Source organism: Vulpes vulpes, chromosome 2, assembly GCF_048418805.1.
Source record: "Vulpes vulpes isolate BD-2025 chromosome 2, VulVul3, whole genome shotgun sequence".
Classification (NCBI taxonomy): Eukaryota; Metazoa; Chordata; class Mammalia; order Carnivora; family Canidae; genus Vulpes; species Vulpes vulpes.
The window spans coordinates 148,064,684-148,091,422 of NC_132781.1; the positions used below are offsets into that span (position 1 = coordinate 148,064,684).

Sequence of the window (26,739 nt, forward strand, 5' to 3'; positions counted from 1 at the left end):
GGCTGGCTCAGTTGGTAGAGGATGTGACTTTCGATCTTGTGGTCATGAATTCAAGTCCCACATTGGGTGCAGAGATTACTTAAAAAAACAAACAAACAAAAAACCAGAAAAAGGCCAAATGGCTCTATTCAAAAGGCATGGAAGGAGATGAGGCTGGCAGTCGGAACTGTAGAAGGGATTGGTATGAGCAGATTCACAAAAGAGACCAATGGAGGGGTTCGGGCCAAAATCCAGGCAAGAGAAATAATGAAGCCTGAAGCCAGGAGAAGATTCTGTAAGCACTTTAGAGGTAAGCAGAACTTGGATGTAGGGCTGAAGGACAGGTCAGGAGGACTTCCAGGTGAATGAGGAGGCCATTCCCTGAAGCAGGTGGGAAAATGAGAGGGCCAGGAAACCCGGAGACAGGAGGTGATCCAGATTGGACTTGTGGCATTCACCACTCTTGATCCAGAGGGGAAAAGTAGGGGTCATAAGAGGTAGAGGTCACTTCTAAGGTCAGAGGAAGGAGCTGGGGCCCAGTTAGTATTCGGGTGACATCTGATTAAAATTAGCTTTCAGGGCAGCTCAGGTGGCTCAGCGGTTTAGCACTGCCTTTAGCCCAGGGCGTGGTCCTGGAGTCCCACGTCAGGCTCCCTGTATGGAGCCTGCTTCTCCCTCTACCTGTGTCTCTGCCTCTCTCTCTCTCTCTCTCTCTCTCTCTCTCTCTCTCTCTGTGTGTGTGTGTGTGTGTGTGTGTGTGTGTCTCATGAAAAAATAAATAAAATTAGCTTTCAGAACAAACTTGAAAGGCAAGGGAAAACTCAAAAGTAGAGCCTCAAGTAAAGAAAGAGCAGATTTTCCAGACCAGCTTCTTTGTATATATTGCTCTCCTTGACCAAAATATTCCCACAGTGCCTCACTGCCTAACAGAATAAAAGCTGAGGTCCTCAGCCTGGTGCTCAAGGCTTCTGGTGACCTGGTCCAAACTATCTCTGGTGAATGGTTCATATTTTACCTGGTCATGTTTGGCCCCTCCTTCCTTCTGCAAACACAAGAATTGCTCCTCCCCTGGCCCAACCATATAGTCCAGGTGGGGACGATCAATTTTAGGATCCCATTCCCCATAATCAAGGGTGTGAGTGCACATGTGACCAAGCCTGGTCAATCAGAATCCTCCTGAAGGATTTTGGAGATTTGGAACAAAGGGAAGAAAATTTCTCATCTCTCTGGTAAGGAAGCTAGGAGGCATGAGCTGGGGATTGCTGTTGGGCACAGTTCCAGCCTGGAGAGTAAAGTGGTCTAAAAAACCAAAGTAGGAAGAAGAGAGGGTTATTGTTTAATAGGGTTTCAGTCTGAGAGATAAAAGTTCTGGAGATGGGGGCACCTGGGTGGCTCAGTTGGTTAAGCATCCATCTTGGGCTCAGGTCATGATCCTGGGATCCTGGGATCAAGTCCTGGGATCTGGGCTCCCTGCTCAGTGGGGAGTCTGCTTCTCCCTCTCCTTCTGTGTGCTTGCTCTGTCTCTCTGAAATAAATAAATAAATAAATAAATAAATAAATAAATAAATAAATAAATAAATAAATCTTTTTTAAAAAAGTTCTGGAGATGGGTGGCGCTCTCACAAACAATGTGAATATATTTAATGTTATTCAATTGCACACTTAAAATTGGTTAAAATGGTATTTTATGTAATGTACACTTTACCACAATTATTTTTTAAAGATTTTATTTATTTATTCATGAGAGACACAGAGAGAAAGGCGGAGACACAGGCAGAGGGAGAAGCAGGTTCCCAGCAGGGAGCCCAACTTGGACTTGATCCTAGGACCCCAGGATCACAACCTGAGCCAAAGGCAGACACTCAACCACTGAGCCAACGAGGCGCCCCTACACTTTACCATAATTAAAAGAAGAAGGAGGAGGAAGAGCTGCCAGGCAGATGAGGAAAGATGGAATGAGGGAGGAGTGCAGGTGGCTCCCTGGATATGGTTGATCTTTGGGCCTGTTGCTGTAATGCTTGTCTCAAAGGGTGGTTTATGAGTCAAAAACTTACTCTTTTGGCATAGGCTAGTTCATGTTGGCCTTCTTTTCCTTGCATCTGATGGAGTCCTAACACAGAATCTTTCCATTCTTCTTTCTCACATCCTTTCAGACATTCTCTACTCCTGTCACAGCCTGCTGCCCACAGTTCCTCAGACCAATCCTGCATTTGTACCCCTGTGCCTTTCCTCCAGACTCCCTCTGCCCTTTCCCCTACTTACAAGGGGAAAGTCCCCTACTCATCCTTTGAGACTGGGCTGAGAGGGCTCTTCTGGGGATCCCTGGGTGGCTCAGCAGTTTAGCTCCTGCCTTCGGCCCAGGATATGATCCTGGGGTCCTGGGATCAAGTCTCGCATCAGGCTCCCTGCAGGGAGCCTGCTTCTCCCTCTGCCTGTGTCTCTGCCTCTCTCTGATTGTGTGTCTCATGAATAAATAAATAAAATCTTTAAAAAAAAAATGAAAGAGCTCTTCCTCAGAAAGCCATCCCTGACCACAGGGCTTGCCATGCCCTCCTCTGTCAGAGCTTCCTGTACATGCCTTTGTCACCTAGTATCCCAAAGACCTGCTTTCTTGTTTGTAGCCCTCATTAGGCTATGCTGTTCATTTACTTGACCCTCATGCCTGACAAAAAGCCTAGCACAAACTATCATAAATGTTTACTGAATGGGTGAATAGATGAGTAAAAATCCTTCTTTTTCTCATGTCATCTCCCTGAGTCACTCTTCAGTTTCTACCAAGTGAGGACACAGAAAAAACGTGGGTGGAATTGCTTTAGTCCCTCGATTCAAGAGTGATAGATCCAGAGGGAAGAAAATCCAGGAGGAAAGAAACGGGGCCATTGCAAAGTTCAATGGCATTTATGAGAGGTCAGCTTTCTGCCAAATCCCGGATGGTGGCAGCTTTGAGCTGAGGCAGAGTTTGTTTGGGTGCCAGCACCAAGACAAGCAAACATTCTGTGCGTTGAGCTTTTCAGCAAGCTTGGATTCTGACAGCTGCACAGGGAGAAGCACCTAAAAGCCATCTGGGGCTGCCTGGAATCAAGGGTCCCCATCTCCTTCAACACAATCTAACCCAAGAAACAAGGCATCCCTTTCCCCCACCCTTCGTCCTTACCACAGGCACACACCTCCTCGAAAGCAGCCCTGCAACCTATCAGGACATTGGGCATTGGGTACTTAGGACAGAGTAAAAAATAACTACAGGGAACCATGGCTTTGATAATACTGCTTACTAACTAGTCCATGACTCCCTTCTACAATTCCCAGCCTCCCTTACAGTTAAATTCGGCTTGCATGACAAGTTCCAGTTAATAGTCTGAATGGAAGTAATGAGTGCTGGGCACCTGGGTGGCTCAGCAATTGAGCAACTGCCTTTGACTCAGATCATGATCCCGGGGTCCTGGGATCGAGTTCCACATCAGGCTCCCTGCAGGGAACCTACTTCTCCCTCTGCCTGTGTCTCTGCTTCTCTTTCTGTGTCTCTCGTGAATAAATAAATAAAATCTTAAAAAAAAAAAAAAAAAAAGTAATAAGTGTCCTTTCAGGCTGGAGTATTTAATTGCCAGTGTATAACCCTACAGCAATCTTTCCCTTATTGAGGCAATCCTGAAAGCCTTGCATTGAGGTTGTGGAAGCCAGGATGGAAGTGGCCTGGATCCCTGAGTTACTCGGTGGAGCAGAGGATACGTGTCTTGGAAAGTGCCTTGACCCAAATCAACACTCATCTTGCACAAGTAAGGAAAACAGACCATTTTTATGTTAAGCCATTGAGCCATTTGGGTTGTGTGTTACCACAACAAAGCCTAGCCTATTGTGACCAACATATAGAAATTAATTGTTTTAGCCATCCAGTATCAGACCTCCCTATTTGAGGAGGAACATTCCCACTCCTTATGGTATTGCCAAATCCAGTGGCCACTTTTCTGTTCTTTCCTGATTTCTCAGCAGCATTTGTCATAATTGACCACTCCCTCCTGGAAACATTTTATCTTGGCATCTGTGACATCACACCTGCCTGGTTTTTCTTCTCTCACAGCCTCTGCTTCTTAGTTTCCTTCACTGGCTCTTCTTCCACTGTTTTACCTCAAAAGTTTGGAGTTTCTCAAGGCTTATTCCTGTGGACATTTCTCATGGTTTTACCTGCCACCCATGAGAAAGACAGCTGGTACCTTCCAGTATTCACTCAACCATTCTCTATTAGTCCCAGAGACCTTTTTTTTTTTTTTAAGCAGGGCACATGTATCTAGTTAAAAGACTGCATTTCTCAGTAGAGCCATGGGACTATGTTTTGGCAGATGAGGTGTAAGCACAAAGGTATGGGACTTCCAAGGCAGTCTCCTAAAAAAGAAAAGGGTGCACTCTTACCCATTTCTCCTCCCTACTTCCAAAGGTGGAACATAATGAGGTGATCTTTTATTTTTTTAAAAAGATTTTGTTTGTTTATTCATGAGAGAAAGAGAGAGAGGCAGAGACATAGGCAGAGGGAGAAGCAGGCTCCATGCAGGGAGCCCAATGTGGGTGGGACTCCATCCCGGGACTCCAGGATCACACCCTGAGCTGAAAGCAGACGCTTAACCACTGAGCCACCCAGGCATCCTCATAATGAGGTGATCTTAAGATTGGAAACCAAGTGCTGAGTGTAGCAGAGCAGCGCTCCTACCTCTGGACTTCCTTTTTGTGAAGAGAGTAATAAATTTCTATTGTAAGTTATTTTCTTTCGTTATGTGCAACTAAACCTCACCCTAACTGATCATTCCTGTTGCTGTTGTAGTTGCATGCTTGCTTCCCATCAGGAAGCCTGCATACAGCACAAGAAAGACACTTCCATTGTTCGTTTCCCAGAGTTAGGAGTCTCTCATGTTCCTCACCCTCTCTGATTTTTCCCACTCATCTTCTCTCCTTTCCCCTATAATCCCTTTCACTATATTTTATTTTCCCCAAATGAGTGGGTGGGGGGATGGGGTGACCGAGTGAAGGGCATTGAGGGGGGCACTGGACGGGATGAGCACTGGGTGTTATGCTATATGTTGGCAAATCGAACTCCAGTAAAAAAAATATACAAAAAAAATAAAATAAATCAGTAAGAACCTAAAAAAAAAAAGTTCCAGGCCGGGGAAAAAAGTGCTAGGCCTCCTTCCACAAATTGTAAATAACCAAGCTACCAGGAGGGTGGAGTATGAGGTGGGCCTGGGAATACAGTTTTTTAGCTCACACGGAGCACTGAAAGCTAGATTAAGGAATTCGGGCTTTATTCTGTAAATCCCTTGCTGATAGGAAACCGTCTCATGTAGTAATGCCTCCAGGTTGTAGATGCTTAATGAATGACTATTTTCTTTATTAACGCTGCTAACTTAAACAGCAAAAGGAGTGTTGGAAGGTGGACCAGTTGGGAATCACCAGGTGATCTACCCTCGTCCACGCTCTACAGACGAAGGAACCTCGGAGCGCTTGCTGTGAGGGGCAGTCGGCCCAGCCGTGAGGAGAGGCTCACGGAAAACACCTCAGCGGCGAAGGCGGTCGGGGCGACGGGGATGGGGGAGGGGGTCACGAAACGCAGTTGGGTCAGCGCCCGCTCAAGATGGCGGCCCGGGAACCCCATGACCAGGAGGAGGCGGAGCTCCGCCCCAGCACGCCCGGCCCCACCCCGCCCGGCCCCGCCCAGCGCCCCTCCGCGGTGGGGGGTGCGGGTTGTGAGGTGTCTCCGCGAGGCGCCTGCGCAGTGAGCAGAGGCGCGCGGGGCGGAGGCTTTATAACCACTTCGACGCGACCGCTCGGCTTCTATCTCGGGGAGGGCGGCCGAGGCGGCGGCGGTCGCGGCGGCGGTTGGGGGGCGCTGAGGCGGGAGCTGTGGCGGCGCTGGGCGCCCCTCGCTCCTCGGGCTCTGGGGGCCATGGGCTCTGAGAAGGACTCCGAGTCGCCGCGCTCTACATCTCTACACGCGGCCGCGCCCGACCCCAAGTGCCGCAGCGGCGGCCGGCGCCGGCGCCTCACCTTCCACAGTGTCTTCTCCGCCTCGGCCCGCGGCCGCCGCGCCCGGGCCAAGCCGCAGGCCGAGCCGCCGCCCCCGGCCGCCCCGCCGCCGCCCGCCCCGGTCCCGGCCGCGGCCCAGGCCCCGCCGCCCGAGGCGCTGCCCGCGGAGCCGGCAGCCGAGGCGGAGGCGGAGGCCGCGGCGGCGGCGGCGGCGGCGGCGGCCGGGCCGGGGTTCGACGATGAGGAGGCGGCGGAGGGCGGCGGCTCGGGCCCGGAGGAGGTGGAGTGCCCGCTCTGCCTGGTGCGGCTGCCTCCCGAGCGGGCCCCGCGCCTCCTCAGTTGCCCGCACCGCTCGTGCCGGGACTGCCTCCGCCACTACCTGCGCCTGGAGATCAGCGAGAGCCGGGTGCCCATCAGCTGCCCCGAGTGCAGCGAGCGACTCAACCCGCACGACATCCGCCTGCTGCTCGCCGACCCCCCGCTCATGCACAAGTACGAGGAGTTCATGCTGCGCCGCTACCTGGCCTCGGACCCCGACTGCCGCTGGTGCCCGGCCCCGGACTGCGGGTGAGCGCGGGGGCGTGGCCGCCGGGGCCCCCGGGGCCCCCGGGGCTGGACCCCGCTGGGTCCGCGGTGCGGCTGGGGCGTGCGTGCGTGTGCGCGGCCCAGCACCGAGGAGCGGGTGAGGGCTCAGCCGCGGGAAGGAGGAGAAGGCGGCAACCGCGGCGGGCCGGCAACCCGTCACCGTCGGCAAGCCCAGACGGGTGGGGGAAGGCACCCGCCACCTGCCCGCGCGAGGCCTCGAGGTGGGGGCTGAGCAGTCGGTGAGGGCGAGGGAGCTGTCCATCAAGTCAGGAGGCAGGGAGAGGCCTTTAGGTCGGGTGCACGCCCCTCTGTCCAGAGGTGGGGGCCACGTCTTAAGGAGGGCGGGGAGCGGATAACGGGCGAAGGACGGAATGAGCGTATCACTCGGAGGGGCTCACAGCATTCGGAGGGGCGTGTCCCTTTGGCCAGTGACAGACTTGGCGGCACTGCAGCTGACCACAGCTGCGAAAGTTGGGATGAAGGTGGTGGAAATGGCACTAGGGGGAAAGGACAGCTCGCTGGCAGCTCCGGTGCATGTTGGGCATTGTGTTCCTTCTGTGCCAAGCTGTTGGGAGGCCCCCTGTGGTCCTTACACTGCTGCCTCGGGCAGGGTGAGGAGTGGACGGACCCTTTCTTTGTCCAGAGAAGCAACACTGAGAAGAAGGATGCCCAGAGGCTGACACGGTAGGAGAAAGTGTGTTATCCAGCCCTTCTGATCTTGAGTTCTTGATGACTGTCTTTTAAGGAAGGTACCATGTATCCTGGATTTTTAAGGCCAGTGAGAAAATATGCAGTACGTGCAGAGATAGAATGCCACCAGATTTTACTCTCTATAAAGTACTCAATGGAGACCACCCTCCCCACCACGTAAAACAAATCTGTGTGTTACTGTCTGTACATCCCATGAATGGCTGCATGCAGCAGAGCGCTTATCTAGGGAGTGATAGGGAGTGATTGGGAGTCAGACTGTGCCGTTTACCAGTTCTGTGACCTTGAGCAGATCATTATGTTCTCGTGTGTTATGTTTTGGGGACAAAAAGATGCTAGGGACTCCTTGCAGTGTGTGAACATAATGCTAGTAAAAAAGATGCATGGGCCTTTACTTCAAAGGAGTTTAAAAGGGCTTTTAATTGTAGCCTATATACCAAGACTGTTTTAAGATTTCCATGATGCTGCTATTTGTCCCCTTCAAAAGAAGCTGTCTTAAGAGTGTCTAGGGGTCAAGTAGGAAGAGTTAACTTCTGTCTTTCTATTCTACTAGACTTGTTTAGAGATGGGTGTGCCATCTAACCTCACTGAGTTGGAGTTTCTAAATTACTTTGAAGTGTTGTGGTCAAAGGTATGGTGTTTGTCTACGGTAGATCACTTTCACTTTGAATTAATAAATGTCGGAAAGAATGTTGTAGGCTCTTATATCTGGTGGTCTGGTGATCTCACTAGCCTAAGAAGCTAATATATATGATAGGCAACTTTTATAGATACTGTTAATCTATTTTCTGAACCAAAGGTATATTTACTTAAAAGAACGCTGCATGGCTAATTTTGGAATAGTATATCAACTCCTTTTTGAGATGTCTTTCCTTGAATTTTAACTGAGAAATGTGGCATGGCTGATTATCTTTCTGGGAAAGTTCCCTTTTTGTTTTTATTTCTCTGAAGTCAATGACTGTTTTTGCTCACAACAATAAAATGGACATGAATTAATTTACAATCTTTATGGTGACAACTGTGAACCATTACTGAAAGTTATTAAAGAATTAAGGCCATTTCTTACTTTAGCCAAGTATTGGGTTAGTATCATGTAGAGCTCTTTTTAATTAGTTAAAAGAATTATAAAAATTATATTTATGTATTTATCTTAATGTGTTATCTATGGGTTTAAAGGAGGTGAAGTCTGCTGAAAGAAAGCAAGCTGGCATCTGAGTATCCATGTGCCAGGCATACATAATTTAATTTGATCCTTACAACATTGTAAGATTGATTTAGTCTTATAGATGAGAAAACTGAAATTTAAATAAATTAAGTGCTTGTTCAGGGTCATACCTATTGGGTGATGGAACTAGGCTTGAAACACTGGTCTTAACTCCAACCAAGGCCAATATTCTTTCCTCTCAACCTTTTCTTTTTAAAAAGCATGCACTACTGGGGATGCTACTATTTGGACCATTTTGTCAGTTGTGGCCTAAGGACAACTTTGAGAGAGCCAAGAATCTAGTTTCTTTTCTGATTCTTTTTTGTGAACAGCCTCCTATCTACTTTATTTTTCTTCTCTGAAATAGGCCTAATCCTTTCCTGACTTGAGAAGCTTAATTAATGTTTGCAGAGTATTTTGAGGTCTGCAGTTGGAGGTGTTAGATAAACAGGGAGTAACTTTAAAATTCTGTCACTTCCCAAACAGGTGTCTGAGTTCCCTGGGGATGTGGCCAATGGTTTTGCCACTTCTTTTGAATGCCGGAAGAAAAACAGTTTGTTTTGTTTTGATTTGTTTTGATCAAACTGTTCTATTCTTCTGTGTCTGGTAAAAATTATGGATGAGGATTAAGTGTAGTCCCTAGTTATCCTTTCTTGTACCTGACCATCTTTACTACTAACAGATCAAGTTCTTAGAGTCATATTTATCAAGTTCTCCCTTCGCTCTGTGTGTGTATATGTGTATGTATTTGGCAGGGTGAAGGGGGCATGTAAGCGGTCTTACAGAGTTCTTTCTGATCATTAGTTTCACTATGATTATGATAATGAGAACATCATATATTAAAAGATTATTTGTTTACAAAATATTTGTAGAGCAGAGTCTTGAATTTTTCTTTTCCCACACTTGAATATGATTTTTATTTTATTCATGAATAAGAGAACCAATTTCAGTAGGGAAGCGTTTACATTATTTTTTAATATTATTAAGTACTATATTACCAAGTATATTTAAAACATATTTTTAAATGACATTAAATTAACTCAATATATAAATAACCATTTTTATAGTTCTTTATAATCTTCAGACTATAAGCTCATTCAGGAATAATTTTAATTTCATTAAAGTGGAGGATGGTGGTAAGCTTATTTTATAAAGGAGAAACCAGTTCGGAGAAGTTTAAGTGTGGGCTTCAACGTCTCACGGCTAATAAATAGTGCAGTTGATCTATAACCCCTTAGAGCCTCTACTTAAGCATGAGGTCTTCTCAGACACCCCTACATCATGTAAATATATAATTTTTCCTCTCAAGTACCTTGTTGCCAATCTTTAAACCCTTTCAGAATCTCTAGAAGATTGAGAGGTGAGCAAAGGAGGCAACAAAATTTTCTGGTGTGCAGAAGCAGATCTTCTGTACAGATGAATAGGAGATAAGGCTGTCTTGACCTAAATTCTTTGTGTAGGTCCACATTGCTGGCTCTCTCTCCTGCAGAGTCCCCCCTCCTACCTGACCCAACAGGTGTGAGCTGTTGGCCTTCCTGGACAACTGGACTGGGCCATCCCATAAATAGGAAGATTCTGTTCATCTCTAGTACATTTATGAGGGAATTAAACTCCTTGACAAATTTCTCAGTGAAGGATTTTTTTTTTCTTCTCTGAAGCCTTTCTACATCTTTATCTCTCTCTCTCTCTCTCTCTCTCTCTCTCTCTCTCTCTCTCTCTCTTTCTCTCTGGTATGACATTTTAAAAATTGAGATATAGCTCATGGGTACGTCTTCTCTTAATTTAGCTCTGTACCTTCTATTTCACAACTCCTCATTCTATCCTATCCTCTGCCCCCCATCTTCCCATCTGCACCCAGCTCCATACATTTTCCCCATATTTGTCAAAGTACTCATTCTAAAGTGGAACATTTTATATCACTCTCCTGCTTCCAACTGTTAGTACCTGACCTATAAAATGACTTATATCTTCAAGAACTGATTATTTATATGATCTACCCTTATAATTTAAGTCCCTTTATAGTCTCCTACCATCTTTTCATCTTATTTTCTGTTTTTCACCTACATCAGTATTTTCCAATGTATATCATAGGTATTACTGAAAACCTTTTTGATCAAATAAGCTTAGGAAGTATTGGATTGAACAAAATTTATTTCTGAACTTTTTAGACCCTTTAAACATGCTAATATACACTGTAAAGTTTGCTAATGCTAGTATACAGTACATCTTCAATCTGGTGTAATTTCTCCAAATTTAGATCAACAGGAAACATGTTGGTTTGTTTTAAAGTTCCTTTTTTTTTTTTTTTAAATATTTTATTTATTTGAGAGCGCTTGCATGCACAAGAAGGGGGGAGGAGCAGAAGAAGAGGGAGAAGCAGGCTCCCCGCTGAGCAGGGAGCCTGATACAGGGTGGGGGCTCAATCCCAGGACCCTGAGATCATGACTTGAGCAGAGAAAAGTGGCTTACCCAACTGAGCCACCCAGATGCCCTGTTTTTGTTTTTTTCTATGACATCTTTAACTGACACTTTCCCTATTTGCAGTTTTTTTTTTTTTTTAAGATTTTATTTATTTATTCACAAGAGACATAGGCAGAGGGAGAAGCAGGCTCCCTCTGGGGAGCCTGATGTGGGACTCAATCCCAGGATCCCTGAACCAAAGGCAGATGCTCAACCACTGAGCCACCCAGGTGCCCCTATCAGCAGTTTTCTAAGCTTCTTTAACAGTTACTCTGTACAGTGTTACTCTGTCTTCTGTTAGCGTCCTGATTTAACAATGAATTTTGTGCTCTGAATAGATTGAGAGTTTCTCTAGCCTAGGATAGCCATATTCCAACTATTCTACAACTCTACAAACAAAATTTTTCAATTAGATCCCAGAAGAATGAGATAGTTGAATTTTGATAAGATAAAGAAGATGAACAGCACACTTTTTGAAAGAGAAACAGATAATGGGGATGGGAGGGTCAAGAAGAGGACAGACTGATGATCCTTCAGTAGACACTTTTGAGAATTATGCAGTGTTGAACCTTAGGTGATATTGGGTATTACAAAAAGGACTCAGACATGGTCCTCTTGACAGGGTGTTTGACCTGTTAGAAGAGATTAGATAGATAGATAAATAGATATAGATAAAATTATAAATGCAATGCAATGCATACTAAAGAAAACACAAATGCTCTTAGAGGATAGATAAAAGATTTTTGTATGATGGTGTCAAGAAAAACTTCATAGAGGAGGTAATATTTGATCTGGGCCTTGAAGAATGTGAGTAGGAATTCATACGAGGCAAACTGATGTGAGTAGAGAAAAAAAAAAAAAAACATCTTAAACCAGAGTGTTTTGAGCAAGTGCATAGAGGTATAAAAATACAATACTAAGTCTGGAATCTAGTTTGGCCAGCCTCTGGATGCACAATATGGAGAGCATGATCTGGAAAGTTAACTAGAGATCAATCTGAAAAGGTAGACTTAAAGATAAAAAATCTTTTTAAAAAAAGTTATGTGGCCTGGAGCTAGAAAGTTTGAACATAATAGAGGAACATGTTCCTTTAACTACTAGGGTCTGTTGGAGCATAACCAAATTCATAATACTGGGATTTTCTTCTCCAAGGCTGAAGTTAGGTAATGCTGTAGTCTAGCCTGTCACATATTATATTTCTGAAGACTTAGGAAATTAGCAAAATTAGTAAACTTATATAAACTTAAGGAGAGGGGGAAGGATACATCTGTTTTCTTAGCATCATGTAATTTCCATCACCTTCTATTTAGCTGCTGCTTCTTCCCCACCTCTCCCCCATGTAGCTTCTAATTAGCAACCCTGAATTCTTGGCTAAGCAAAGAGCAGGGTAGGAGAAAAGCCCCATTGTAGGACATGGAAGAGAAGAAACAAGTTTGTCAAGGTGGATTTGGTCTCAAGGATGAAGTTTTTTTCAACTACCTAGGGAAGAAGATTACCCTATTCAGAATTTAGGAGTTTGCTCCTAAAATGGGTTTAGACAAAAAATTTTTTAAAGATTTTATTTATTTATTCATGAGAGACACACACAGATAGAGCTAGAGACATTTGGCAGAGGGAGAAGCAGGCTCCTTGCAGGGAGCCTGATGTGGGACTCCATCCCTGATCCCTGGATCACGCCCTGAGCCAAAGGCAGACGCTCAACCGCTGAGCCACCCAGGCATCCCTAGACAAAATTTTAAAATTAAGTTATAGTATCTGGCATATAGTAAACCAATAGATACATGGATAAGGTTTAAAGATTGCTTTGTGATAGAGTAATGGGCCAGGAGAAGAGTTATAATGGCCTGGGGAAAGTAAAACACCTAAACAGGAGAGAGTCTCTCTTATTCATTCAACACAAGTATTTTGAGCATGAACCAGTATGCTAGACCCAAAGATTAAAAAATGGATAGTACTTTTCCTTGAGTCTAGTCTGGCTGGAGAAATACACGTATAAACAGATAATTACAATATAATATAATAAGTAATATAAAGTAATTGTACATAGGCATAAAGTAGGCAACCAGCTACCTGGAGAGGTTAAGTGGATTTTATAAGGAAGATGACATTTGAGCTGGTTCTTAAATAGATAACTATTTGCCAGGTCAAGAAGAAAGGAAAGAACGTTTCTAGGCAGAAGGAGTAGATTATGCAAAGGCCAGGAAGTAGGATAAAATGTGCTATATTGTTATACCATACCTTACAGGGCAGGATCTCAAATGCAGTTTTAGAATATGTTTAGTTACACTTGGAGGTGGCAAGCTCCATTTTTGAGATAGAGGTTAAGGCTTGGCAATTTAAATTAGCTCAGTGTCATGCAGTATGAGTCAGGAGCAAGGAGCCCAGACCAGGCGCCCCAAAACAGGAATACCAAGTCTCGTGCCCTGAGTAATTCTGTGTCATGGTAATAGATCACTGTGGGTTCATGAGTATTTGGGGTTATTTTACTTCCTTGGAACCAATTTACACATCCAAAATTGACATTATCAATCTTGTTAAATGTTGTTCTTTAAAAAAAATAAAAGAATCTGTTAATAAGTATTTATTCCCACCAGGTAAGGTAGGAATGGATCAGGAAATGATCAAGGTTTCCTGAGTATGTAATTTTTATCATCAGCAATTGTGTTAAGGCAGGGAGGTCATCCAGTACCTTTCCCATTTAACACAAAATAGCAAGCAAGTCACTTTCTTCAGGAGAAACATTGTTTATCTGTAGTAGCTATTTTGCAGTTAGGTAGGGTGAATTTACTCAGAACTCCTACAGGATATGAATCATTTGCATTCATACATTGACCTATTCTCACTTTGCTCTTTCTGAGAAGAGTTTTAGTACAGATTGTATTATATAACATAGATGATATGTCATTGATATTTTCAGTGTCATTCTCAAATCAACTTGCAGATTCTATAATAAACTGAGAACTTGAGTTACTGCTATAAACATCAGTGTACATTCAAATAAACAGGAGAATAAATCCAAGAAAATGTTATTAGCTTTTTTTATAAATTTGTCTGAAATCTTTGGCTATTGAAGGAGAAAGTGGACTAGAAGACAACAAAGCCCAATGGCAACACCTAAACCTGCATTCATTGACCTGTTTAAAAATTGTTTGAACGTTCACAACTATTTCCCCTTCCTTGTTTCTTTACTTAAAATTTTTTTTTAAAAAGTGTTCACTTATTGGGGGTTATCTAAACATTTAGTTGACATTTAGAACTAGTCAGAGAGGCTAATAGTTGTAAATATATTCGATTGTGAGAGAGTAATTCTAAGAAAATAAATGTGAATTATAAGAAACAGTTGATGTTGGTGCAGATGGGTTCTGAGTTGCCCATCTTTACTAAGAATATGTGTCAGAAGAGAGAAGGAAGGGGAGGGAGATAATAGCCTTATTATGTATTAATTAGTAAAGTAGATGAGTGGTATTCTTGGATTCTGGAGTCTATCAAGGAAGTAGATATTTCAAGGTATAGATTTGAGTTAAAAAAAAAAAGTTTGAAAGACAAAATGAGCTTTCAGTAGGAGAAGTTGATCACGAATCCATCTATGACAATTGTTTCAGACTATATGAGCTCAGACCAGATTCACTGTGTAACTTTTTTTTAAAAATTTATTTATAAGAGAAACAGAGAGAGAAGCAGAGACATAGGCAGAGGGAGAAGCAGGCTCCTGACGCGGAACTCTATGCCAGGACCCCAGGATCAGTTCCTGAGCCAAAGGCAGATCACCGAGCCACCCAGGCATCCCTTCACTGTGGAACTTAAAATGAAAAAGTATACTTTAGTTTTCACAATACCTTTGTTTTACAAATGTTCTATCTTTTAATATAAACAAATTCTAATCTTTAAAAATACAGCAAACCATCAAAAGGAATAGTTTTGTACTCTTTTATGAAACTTGCGGTGGTAAACTGCTCTTAAGGAAGCTAGAATACATGCTAGAATTCAGCCTAAATATGGTATTTTTCCCCATTTTTTCAAAGGTAAATGATTTGTGTTTTTAGAATCTCTCTTTTTTTTTTAAAGATTTTATTTATTTATTTATGAGAGACCCAGAAAGAGAGGCAGAGACACAGGCAGAGGAAGGAGAAGCAGGCTCCATGCAAGGAGCCTGATGTGGGATTCAATCCCGGGTCTCTGGGATCACGCCCTGAGCCAAAGGCAGACACTCAACCACTGAGCCACCCAGGCATCCCTGTTTTTAGAATCTCAAGAAGAAATTTACTTTCTCACACAGAATATGTTTTTACAGTTTTGTTAGTCATGCTTGTGTGTATTTTATGTGTTATATATGTACTCTTTTCTCTATATCACGTGTAGGGGGGAGGAGTATCAGTGTTACCCCACCGAAACTGATGAATAATGTCTGGCTTGTTCCAATCAATCTCACTTTACTCCTATCTCTTCTTATTTCCTTACCCAGTTATGCTGTTATTGCCTATGGCTGTGCCAGCTGCCCAAAGCTGACCTGTGAGAGGGAAGGCTGCCAAACAGAGTTCTGCTACCACTGCAAACAAATATGGCATCCAAATCAGACATGCGATATGGCCCGGCAACAGAGGGCACAGACTTTGCGAGTACGGACCAAGCACACTTCAGGTCTCAGTTATGGGCAAGAATCTGGACCAGGTATGTTGGCATTGTCTCATTTTTCTCTTTATTTTATACTTCATAATGTGAGCCTAAAGCTGGAAGAGATTATTTTACTGTATAAAATATTTCTTGGGATCAGAGAGCAAAAAATACTTGGTAATACTTTCAATATTCTATTTGACATGTAACTTCTCTCTCTGACAATTATAGGTTTTCCAACCTATAACTTGGTAAAATTAGAATACAACAAAATTGAATTCTCTAATTTCTACCTTTTTAATAATATGTCTCATATTGGAGAGTAATTAGATCCTTTTGCAAGGGACTTTTTCAAAACTTTCATTGTGAGCAGAAAGACATTTAATGGGTATTAAACCTCTACTATCTTCCTATTGGATTTAAGTACATCACGGCTTTTGGAAGTAGGATACAGAGTTAAGGAAAGGAAAAAATATTAGTGTGGATTAATGATTAACCTTAAAAGGAGGAACCTTGGCAAGTCAGAGTAAACCTATTTGAAAATGTCAGTGGGTTTATTGCCTTTTATAAATGTATTTTATTTCACTGATGTCATTTGGGAGAGGCTGGTAGGAAAGATTTTACCATTCACTTTTTCCTGGCACAGCATAATCTCCTAAATTGTCATTTTAATAGGATAGTTCCTAGCTTGCTGTGAAAATTACTAGGTGTGTGCTACATAACATACCCAATTATCTTTAGGTTTTGAATTTGAAAGTATCATGGGAGGGGTCTGTGGGTTGTGTTAACAGCACATCACAATGATACTTGCTGAGCCTGAGAAATGAATTTCCTGAGCTAAAGTTTTTCAAAACTTAAAGCCAATCCCAAGCTGCAGACTATTCTTCCTGCAGGACACCGCTTATTGGCTGGTGAAATTCCATTTTCCTTGGAACCATTTTTGTCTCTAGGGAAGTTTTCTTGTTCGGAGTGTGGCGTAAGTGCTGTGTATGATGCCAGTTTGGGGGATAGGCAGCTCAATATGAGACAGGATCAATCTTATGAAAATTCCTGAGGTCTAGACATAGCCAACCTTCAAGTGAAATGGGTTGCACAATTTGGAATTCTCAGCCAAGAGTTCTTGACTGCCTCTTCATTTTTTTATATATATTCCTAGGAATAATAAGTCAAATTAGGTTTAAATAGGGGTATTTTTCTACCCAATCTTCCTTCCCCACCTTAGCAGATGACATCAAGCCATGCCCACGATGCAGCGCTTACATTATCAAGATGAATGATGGAAGCTGTAATCATATGACCTGTGCAGTGTGTGGCTGTGAATTCTGTTGGCTTTGCATGAAAGAGATCTCAGACTTGCATTACCTCAGGTGAGATGGGAAATGTGTCCTTTGCTTTTTTTTTTTTTTTTTAATTTTTTATTTATTTATGATAGTCACACAGAGAGGCAGAGACACAGGCAGAGGGAGAAGCAGGCTCCATGCACCGGGAGCCGGACGTGGGATTCAATCCCGGGTCTCCAGGATCACGCCCTGGGCCAAAGGCAGGCGCCAAACCGCTGCGCCACCCAGGGAGCCCTGTCCTTTGCTTTATAGTCTTGTTCTTTTACTGATTTAGGAAAAAGGTTGTCAAAGAGACTTAGTTGTCTATCCTCGCATTACAGTATAAGAAAGCTGTAAAAAGTTCTTTTTTTTTTTTTTTTGAAGATTTTATTTATTCATGAGAGACACAGAGAGAGAGAGAGGCAGAGACATAGGCAGAGGGAGAAGCAGGCTCCATGCAGGGAGCCTGATGTGGGACTTGATCCTGGGACTCGATCCCAGGACTCCAGGATCACACCCTGGGCCGAAAGCAGGCGCTAAACCGCTGAGCCACCCAGGGATCTCCTGTAAAAAGTTCTTCTGAAGCACTCCTGTGACCATGTTTTTCTTCAGTACAGAAACTTCCAGGGACTGTTTTCATTACCTTCCAGATAGAGTTCAGTTTCCCTCGCATAGCTTTCCAACAGTCTGGCCCTAATCTACTTTTCTAGCTTTTTTCATGTTGCTTTTATACATGTTATATTCCGGGTAACCTGGGCTTGCTATTTCCTCTCTCTCCTCTGGCTATCTTACTTGTTCATGTTCTTTCATAATTGTTCATGCTCTTTCCTTTGCCCAGAATGCTTTCTGATAACATCACCCTCCCAGCAATCCCCTTTTATCTCAACTTTTTCAGTTCTTATTCACCCTTCAGGAGCCACTTAAATGCCATTTCATCTATGATGCCTTCCCAGCTTTTTCTGCCTCATTCTTCTGTATTGACATTCCTTAAATGTATAAATATCACTACTTTTACTTCATATACATGTCTAATTTTGCTAAACTGCATAAGTTTATTAAGGCCAGAGTTAACCTTTTTACAGTTCCTTGCATGTAATCATTTTTCAAAGAATTCAAAGTGAATATTAAAATATTGTCCTGAAGGAGTTAATATTTATGAACTTAAAATTCGTTGTTTGAATGCAACATTTTTATTTCCAATATAGCAAACATTGAGTTACTTACACTGTACCAATTAATCAGGGACACAAGGATGTGTAAGACGTGATCCCTACTTTCAAAATTGCTTATCCTATGTAGTAGAGAAGACAGGACAAAGGGAGTGAAGAAAAATGGTTGAACACAAAACCATTAAGTATAAAAGTAGGCAAACTAAGGGTATGAAACTAGCATAAAGGGTGTGACAAGTCTTTTTAAATCCTTTCCCAGGAACATTGTTTACACTATCTATTGAATATGGGTAGAATATATGCCAAGAAAACTATGCAAATCAGTGTTCACTAGCTGCAGGGCACAGTGCTTTTGGATGAGATGTCAAGTGTGTAGGTTGGGATCCCAAGTAGTATATCAGTCAAGGAAGCTGGATCAGTGTTGGGTTAGGGAGGACAGAGTTCAGTAGCAAAGAAAAGAAAGAAGTTTCAAGTCTGGAAGTCTATCTTTACAACCAAAAAGTAAAGGGCCCAGAGGTCTAAGTATCTGACCTTGTCTTTTGCTCCCCCCTCTATATTCATTCCCTGTAACCTCTTGTAACTGTTAATCATTCTTATTGGGGGAAAAAAAAAAAAAAAAAAGAAGGCTCTTGCTCTTATCAAGCCCTCTGGTGACAACAGCTGCATTTGTAATATTGGTAGTAACTTTAACATGTTTCCTCTGCAGCCCCTCTGGCTGCACATTCTGGGGCAAGAAGCCGTGGAGCCGTAAGAAGAAAATTCTTTGGCAGCTGGGAACACTGATTGGTGCTCCAGTGGGGATATCCCTCATTGCTGGCATTGCCATTCCTGCCATGGTCATCGGCATTCCTGTTTATGTTGGCAGGAAGGTAAGACATAATGAGTTCTGTGTGTGTTCTATCCCCAGGTAAAGTTTGGAAGGAAATAGGGAAGAGCTTATATTTCAGAACTTACTGAGAATCAACTAGTTCGTAGATAAAAATAACCTTAATTTCTTAAATGGATCTTCACAAACCCCAAGAGACCTAAAAGTTCTTATTAGCATCCTGGGCCTGGTTTGTCTCAGTGACTTAAAGGTGAAATACTTTCCTCACTAGCCCTGAGTTATTTTGTCTCTTCTTGGACTAACTTTTTCTGTATTAGTTTATGTCACCCTGATCTGAGTTAGGTTAAAATTTGAGAAAGATGGCTTCTTGGTAGGTGGGGGATAGACTTTAATATAGATAGAATATTCGCTTCTCTTTTTCCACCCTGGCAAAAAGATTGATATGTAACCTGCTGACCTGGATTTTCTTTCTTATTCTTAGATACACAGCAGATATGAAGGAAGGAAAACCTCCAAACATAAGAGGAATTTGGCTATCACAGGAGGAGTGACTTTGTCAGTCATTGCATCCCCAGTTATTGCTGCGGTTAGTGTGGGTAAGCAAGCCTGGACTGTGTCTCTTCTACCACATCCCTCTTCCCAGCTTTCTGATGATAGCAGTGTAGCCAGCTGGCCAGATGTGGACAGATGGCCACCCTGGAGGCTCTCTACATTTCATGTCAAACCTATCTTGGGAGTTAACTCTATTAGGCACTATTGTAATGAATATCAGCCACACAAAATTGTCAGTTTGGGATCTTTGGTTCTTAAATTAATAGAACTCTAGCACATAAATTGAATTAAAGAATATTACTTTAAGGGTAGCCCAGGTGGCTCAGCAGTTTAGCGCCGCTTTCAGCCCAGGGTGTGATCCTGGAGGCCCGGGATCGAGTCCCACGTCGGGCTCCCTGCATGGAGCCTGCTTCTCCCTCTGCCTGTGTCTCTGCCCGTCTCTCTCTCTCTCTCTCTCTCTCTCTCTCTCTGTGTGTCTCAGGAATAAATAAATAAAATCTTAAAAAAAAAAAAAAGAATATTACTTTAAGGCCTAGTTTTTCACCTTTTCCTTCTCCACTTGCTATGGAACCCACAAAATGAAATTACTTTTATTTTATTTTTTTAAAGATTTTATTTATTCATGAGAGACACAGTAGAGAGAGAGGCAGAGACATAGGCAGAGGGAGAAGCAGGCTCCATGCAGGGAGCCTGATGTGGGACTCCATCCTAGATCTCCAGGATCACACCGTGGGCCGAAGGCAGTGCTAAACCACGGAGCCACCCGGACTGCCCAAATTACTTTTATTTTTATTTGCTTAATGCCTCATAGTATTTTGGGAGACATGATGGTTTGTTTTAGGATAAGAATATTATAACAAGGGGCACCTAGGTGGCTCAGTCAGTTAAACATCTGCCTTTAGCTCAGATCATGATCCTGGAGTCCCATGATAGAGCCCCATGTCAGGCTCTCTGCTCAGTGGGCAATCTGCTTCTCCCTCTCCCTCTGCCCCCTCCCCCTTATGTTCTCTCTCTCTCTCTCTCTCTCTCTCTCTCTCTCTCTCTCTCGTGCAAACATTGAGTTACTTAGTGAATGACAACTGAATGGCAACAGATGACAGATGGACTGTGTGCTTACTCTCTCTCTGAAATAAATAAAATCTTAAAAAAAAAAAAGAATATTGTAACTAACGTTTATTAAGGCTCTCCATGTACCAGTAGCAGTTCTGAGTATTTTGCATGTATTAATTCATTTAATCCTTACAGCAGCACAATTGTAATAGAAAGGTGTTGTAATTTGCCCAAGGTCACTTAGCTGAAATGGGATTTTCAAGGCAGTCTGACTTCAGAGCTTGTACTCTTAATAACTAAGCCATTCTGCCTCACACAGCAGTAAGATTTTGGAATTAACACTGGGTGGGATCCTAAACCCCAGGAGTCACTTATTTAATGTTTGAGTATTGATTGGTTCTTGCATTGGCATGTCAACACTGAGTAGAAGAGGGAAAATGAAAGCAACATATATTCACTGTGCTGGGCACTGTATACCTTCTCTTATGATCTTTGACAACCCTGGGAAGAGATATGTGAGGTTATAGAGCTAGTAAATTGGAGCCAGGGTTCTAATCCAGGGCTTTCTAATTCTAAGTCCAGTCATTCTGTTAGCCCTAGCTATCTCTTTAGGATAGCCATGTTTTGGGTGTCTTTGGCCCTTTATAAAGTGGTGTGTCTGTGCTTAGGCTGGGAAGGAGAATTTAGGGCAGTTGCAACCCGATGGCCTGCTGATTTGTTTCCTTCTCCTCCCCCAGGTATTGGTGTCCCCATTATGCTGGCTTATGTGTATGGGGTTGTGCCCATTTCTCTCTGTCGTGGAGGTGGCTGTGGAGTTAGCACGGCCAACGGAAAGGGGGTGAAAATTGAATTTGATGAAGATGATGGTCCAATCACAGGTAAAGAGAGGATTTTCATTTCCCTTAAATTTATGGGACAGAAGATAAAAATCAGTAGAATTCAGCACATTTTACAGAGAGATTGTCATTGGATTATTTTGGATAATGAGCTTTGTAGGGGGTAAAGTATTTTTAGCTTTTCATTTCTTTGTTCCAGAGTTATTAGGTTAATTCCTCTGGTACTTGGCTCTGTGTGGCAGGTACAAACTAGTAGGATTCCAAGTAACTCCAAGTATGCTGGTAATAGTAGTGATTATAATAAAGTCTTATATCTACATAGTGCTTTATAATTTTCAGAGGACTTCACACAGTTATTATCTCACCTGGTTTTTACAACAGCTCTCTGAATAGGAAGGGCAGGGGCTATTATTATCCCTGTTTAATGGGAACTTCTTTAAACTTTTGTCTCAACATCTGTTAAATGGGTTTAAGAGCTTCTGCAGAGCTGGGACTAGAGCAAGTCTTCTAGCTTCTTTTTTTCCCCCCACCTTCTACTTTGATGTTTTCACTTTACCATATTAAAGTGAAAACTAAGCTAGGGCACAGAGAGTCTCACAAGTTTTTGAAGCTTTCTACCAGAATCAACACCTAACATGACCTAAATATATTTTTGAAGTCTTCATGTTTGATTAGCTGACATCTATGGTAAGATGGGCAGCATAGTGGACTTGGAGTTGAAAGTATAGTTTCATGTGACCAGCCATGACTTGAACATGTCATTTAGTTCTAAGCTTTTGCTTTCTCTTCTAAAACTGGTACTGTTATTGCCTAGTTACTGGGAAGATTAAATATTAACAATATGTTAGAACACCTAATGTGTGGTGGCTACATATAGTAGTTATTAAGTGAGTAAATGAGTATTTTCATGAATATTCTCCACTCTGAAGAGTCATTACAGGAAAATAACAGACTCTATTATTGATGCTATATTATTTTGAATTGAAATGTTTGGTTCCATCCCCAGTGGCCGATGCCTGGCGAGCCCTCAAGAATCCCAGCATTGGGGAAAGCAGCATTGAAGGTCTGACTAGTGTATTGAGCACAAGTGGAAGCCCTACAGATGGACTCAGTGTTATGCAGGGTCCATACAGCGAGACAGCCAGCTTTGCAGCCCTCTCAGGGGGCACTCTGAGTGGTGGCATTCTTTCCAGTGGCAAGGGAAAATATAGCAGGTAAGCAATAGACAATTTCTGATAGAACCAGTTAGAATGGTAAGAAGTAACATACCTGTATCGAGCCATTTCTCTGTGCTAGGCACATCTCATATATCATCTGATTTTGGTGTAATCATCGTGGTTTGGGTCTTTTGTTATTGTTGTTTTTAATTTTACAATGAGAAGTTTCTAAAACGCTAAATGACTTACACAAAGTTCAGTGTTCTTTCTACTGCACCAGAGTGGCTTCATATAAAGAATAATCCTGAGTTCAGATATCCCCTCTACTACATTAGGCTGCCTGTTTCTGGAAGGGAATGCGTGCATTTTTGTAGAGTTCCCAAGGCTGTGCTCCCCATGAGGTTTTTCACTGACCTTCAGTTGAATAGCATCTATACTGTATCTTATTGGCTTTTGGTGCTACGATCCTTATTACCTTCTTATTCCCATTTGATAGATAAGGAAGATCAATTCTACGAATTTGTGTTGAGAAGCTATAAAGCTTTATGACTAAAAATGTTTGACTTGCTCATTTTACCAGTTAGGTAAAGCAGAACATATTCGGAGGAGCATAACAGGTGTTAATATGAGAAGCAGTTAATTGAATGCACTTGAGAAGAGAGGCCTGCAGATGGGGCAAAACAGGATAGGGAGGTAAGAGAAATGGTTGCCTTCAGATATCTGAAGGGCCTTAAATAGGAAGAAAGGATTCTGACTCATGCCAAGAGGTAGATTGAGACAATTTGGCAGAAGCTAGAGGGAAATCTAATTTTGTTTCATTATAGAGAATATAGGGAAAATCTATATAAAAGCCCAAGGAAGAACTGAATTACTTCAGAAGATACTGAGCTGCTTATCCCTGAAGTGTTTAAAGTAAGACCAGATGGCCATTTGGCTATTAGAAGGAGTCAAGCAACAGATGACAGATGGACTGGATCCCACACCTGAGTGCCTGTCAGTCACCTGGGAGCCTCTTAAAAATAGATTTCAGGGCCCTATCCCAAAATTAATAAATTGAATCTCCTGGAGTAGGACCTAAGGAATCTGTGTTTTGAAAAGGCTCCCCAGGTGATTCTAGCATAGTCATTGTACAAGCTAGCATCTGAGAAGCACCTAAACAATGGCGTTTGTGAACATCCTCTTCCAATTATGAGATTCTATGAAAGATCTGAACCTAGAACCAGGTCTCTGATTCAGTGCACTTTCCATTACACTGCCTCATCTTCCTGGAGCATGGCATATTCTTAAAGGGTATCTAAGCCTGGAGCTGCAGAGTAAAGGCATAGGCTGTACGATAGGGGTTGCTCAAATGTGCAGCTGGAGGCTGCTGCTGACCAATCTGTGTCTCATGACTCTGGTCATCTCTTGTTAGGGGACCCCCCCCCCACATGCCAGAGAACTCACTGCTGGGCTTTCTTAAAACCATCACTGTTGTAAATAAGCAGACAGACATAATTGGAGACTGACTTGCTGAAACTGCAACTTAGCCAGTCCAGCTGTTCCAGTTCTGTGAAAGCCTTTTATAGGAAGTAGATGAGTCAGATGGGTTTGTCTGTGAAACCTATTAAGAGGAAATACTTAGGTGTGTAGCAAACTGGTGTAAGAGCCAAGGAAGGAAATAGTTATTAGGTTCTCAACTTTGAGACACCATCGGGAAATTTTGCTACTCTTGTGGGAGGTTGGATCCTCTATGTCCTTCAGTCTCGTTCTCGTAGCCTGGGGGTAATTTGATTGCTAAGTGTTTGAGTTCCTATTGCAAGACACAGAGGGTAAAGTGTAAATGAGATGTAGTCTCTCCTTTTTTTTTTTTTGGAGTTCACAGATGAGTGGGGGAGAGATGCATAAATTGATTAAGTAGGTAGATGCTATGGGAGCATTTAACAGGAAATGACTGGTTTGCTGGGAGAGTGAGGGGAGGTACTTCTTTTGTTGTTAAGGACTGAATACGGGTTTGTCACATAAAGAAAGGAAACTTCCAGAGAGAGGACATAGTATGTGCAAAGTTATGGAGGTATACAACGTATATGTGTGTATAAGGAAAGAAAGAATTCAGAGTGATTATGATTTAGGACCTATGGTGAGAGATGGAACTGGAAAGAGAGCTTGAAGGCAGATCATGAAGACCTTAAATGCCTGTTGGTAGTAGAGAGCCAAGAGAGGACTGTTAGAGTGATCGGGTCTTGGTCCACATTGGCACTGATCTGTAAGGTGTTGGACTTAGGGCTGCTGGAGAGAGAACCTAATTGCAATTTTCCAGGCAGGAGCTGTTGAGCACCTAAAGTTACGTAGTAGCAATGGGGAGAGAAAGGAGGGGACGATTTCAGTAGATATTCAAGAGAGAGAAATGTGTGGGCATCTATTTGAGCTATTTGACAATTGGAGAAGATCAGATCAACTCAATTTGCAAGATAACAATAGATGTGTTCCAGGAAGCAGACTGTCTCGGAATACCCAGGTCTTGTATTAACTTGAACGTCCCCTCTTTACACAGGTTAGAAGTCCAAGCCGATGTCCAAAAGGAAATTTTCCCCAAAGACACAGCCAGTCTTGGTGCAATTAGTGACAACGCAAGTACTCGTGCTATGGCCGGTTCCATAATCAGTTCCTACAACCCACAGGACAGGTATGTGAACAGTCAGAGATGCCCAGGAGAGGTTAACAGTTTGTGGTTGGGTCCTAGGCCTTCAGATTTTCAATGCCTCATGTCAGGGCTGTGTGTACCATCAGATAGGGTATATAGGGTGTGCCCTGTGAGCTCACTGGGCAGGTTCTTGGTATAGGAGTATTTAGGATCTTTTGATTGATTCTTCTTGTTAGCCCTTGATTTTTAGGGGTTTCTTTCTTCCTTTTCTTCCCTCTCCCCACTTTTTCAGGTCTTTTTTGGCTATTGTATAATTATTCACGGAACTTAAGGAGCTAGATTGCTGTTCACTGATGTCTGTGGGTCTGTGGCTTTTGCTCTTAGGTCTCCCTTTGCTTGATGTGTCTCCTGTCACCTAGTTCTCTTTATTTTTGAGAAGCTAGTGTAACTGATAATGGTGTGATTGCAGCATTCCCTACAGGAGAGGTTCTGGTTTCTTCTAATTGTGACATAGTAGTAAGACACTACGAATCTTCTTTCATTTTTGTATTTTGAGTAAGATAGTGTGAGGGTCTGACCCTTAGTTGAATTTTGAAAGCTCTTTTTTAGTTGTGTAAAGAAATTGGCAGAGGTATGTGTGTTCTTAATCATCAAAAGCGTTCTAGTTCTTCTCTTATTTGAGGATTAAGTTAAATTTTTATTTTTGCTAAAAGTGAGTTTCAGTCTACAGTTTACCTATGTTTTGAACTTTCTAATCCTGATCCCACAAACTGCTTGTACCAACAGGTATAGCATGACCCATTCATGATTCAGCAAAGTGGATTTTGTCTCCACAGAGAATGCAACAATATGGAAATCCAAGTGGACATTGAAGCCAAACCGAGCCACTATCAGCTGGTGAGTGGAAGCAGCACGGAGGACTCGCTCCATGTTCATGCTCAGATGGCAGAGAATGAAGAAGAAGGTAGTGGTCGTGGTGGCAGTGGCAGCAATGAAGAGGGTCCTTCCTGCAAACACCAAAGTTGTGAACAGAAAGACTGCCTGGCCAGCAAAGTTTGGGATATCAGCCTGGCCCAGCCTGAGAGTATCCGTAGTGACCTGGAGAGCTCTGATACACAGTCAGACGATGTGCCAGACATCACCTCAGATGAGTGTGGCTCCCCTCGCTCCCATACGGCAGCCTGCCCCTCGACTCCCAGAGCCCCAGGTGCACCGAGCCCAAGTGCCCATATGAACCTCTCTGCCCCAGCCGAGGGGAAGACTGTCTTGAAGCCAGAAGGTGCAGAAGCCAGAGTATGAAGTGGAATGAATGCTGTTCTGAGAAGCACACTTGTTGTAACTGCATCTTTTGGAATCTTTTTTTGGGGAGGCGGGGACTTAAGTATTTTATTTCAAAGATTCTCTGGTCACAGGTTTTCCCCAGGGAAATTCTGAGAAATTTGCAGTTTCTTACCAGATAAAACATGGAGATTTTTGCCCTTAGTCCTACCCCCCAACCCCTCCCTCCTTTTTTTAGTTTTAATTTATTGGTTAAATTGATGGTGGCAATCCGTGAGATGTGTCAAAGAGTGTACAGATGTATGTGTGTATATTGTATGTATGCTAACATATTACCGAAGGACACATTTTAATAAAGATTTCTGTCGTAATTCAA

At 42.9% G+C, this 26,739-nt stretch overlaps 1 protein-coding gene across 4 annotated transcripts; it reads left to right on the forward strand.

Annotated features, from left to right (window-relative positions):
- The first annotated feature begins 5,778 nt into the window (after positions 1–5,778).
- On the forward strand, positions 5,779–26,739 carry RNF19B (ring finger protein 19B). 4 transcript variants are annotated; one of them, XM_072750342.1, is made up of 9 exons: positions 5,779–6,555; positions 15,408–15,613; positions 16,779–16,923; positions 18,751–18,913; positions 19,352–19,466; positions 21,210–21,350; positions 22,315–22,522; positions 24,996–25,127; positions 25,872–26,009. In XM_072750342.1, the coding sequence occupies exons 1-9, from the start codon at positions 5,909–5,911 to the stop codon at positions 25,891–25,893; spliced, it is 1,779 nt and encodes a 592-aa protein (XP_072606443.1). In that variant the 5' UTR covers positions 5,779–5,908; the 3' UTR covers positions 25,894–26,009. The 4 variants fall into 4 exon arrangements, with proteins under 4 accessions (XP_072606443.1, XP_072606442.1, XP_025870242.2 ...); XM_026014457.2 differs by having other exon boundaries at positions 5,781–6,555; positions 25,922–26,739; XM_026014458.2 differs by having other exon boundaries at positions 5,782–6,555; positions 16,782–16,923; positions 25,922–26,739.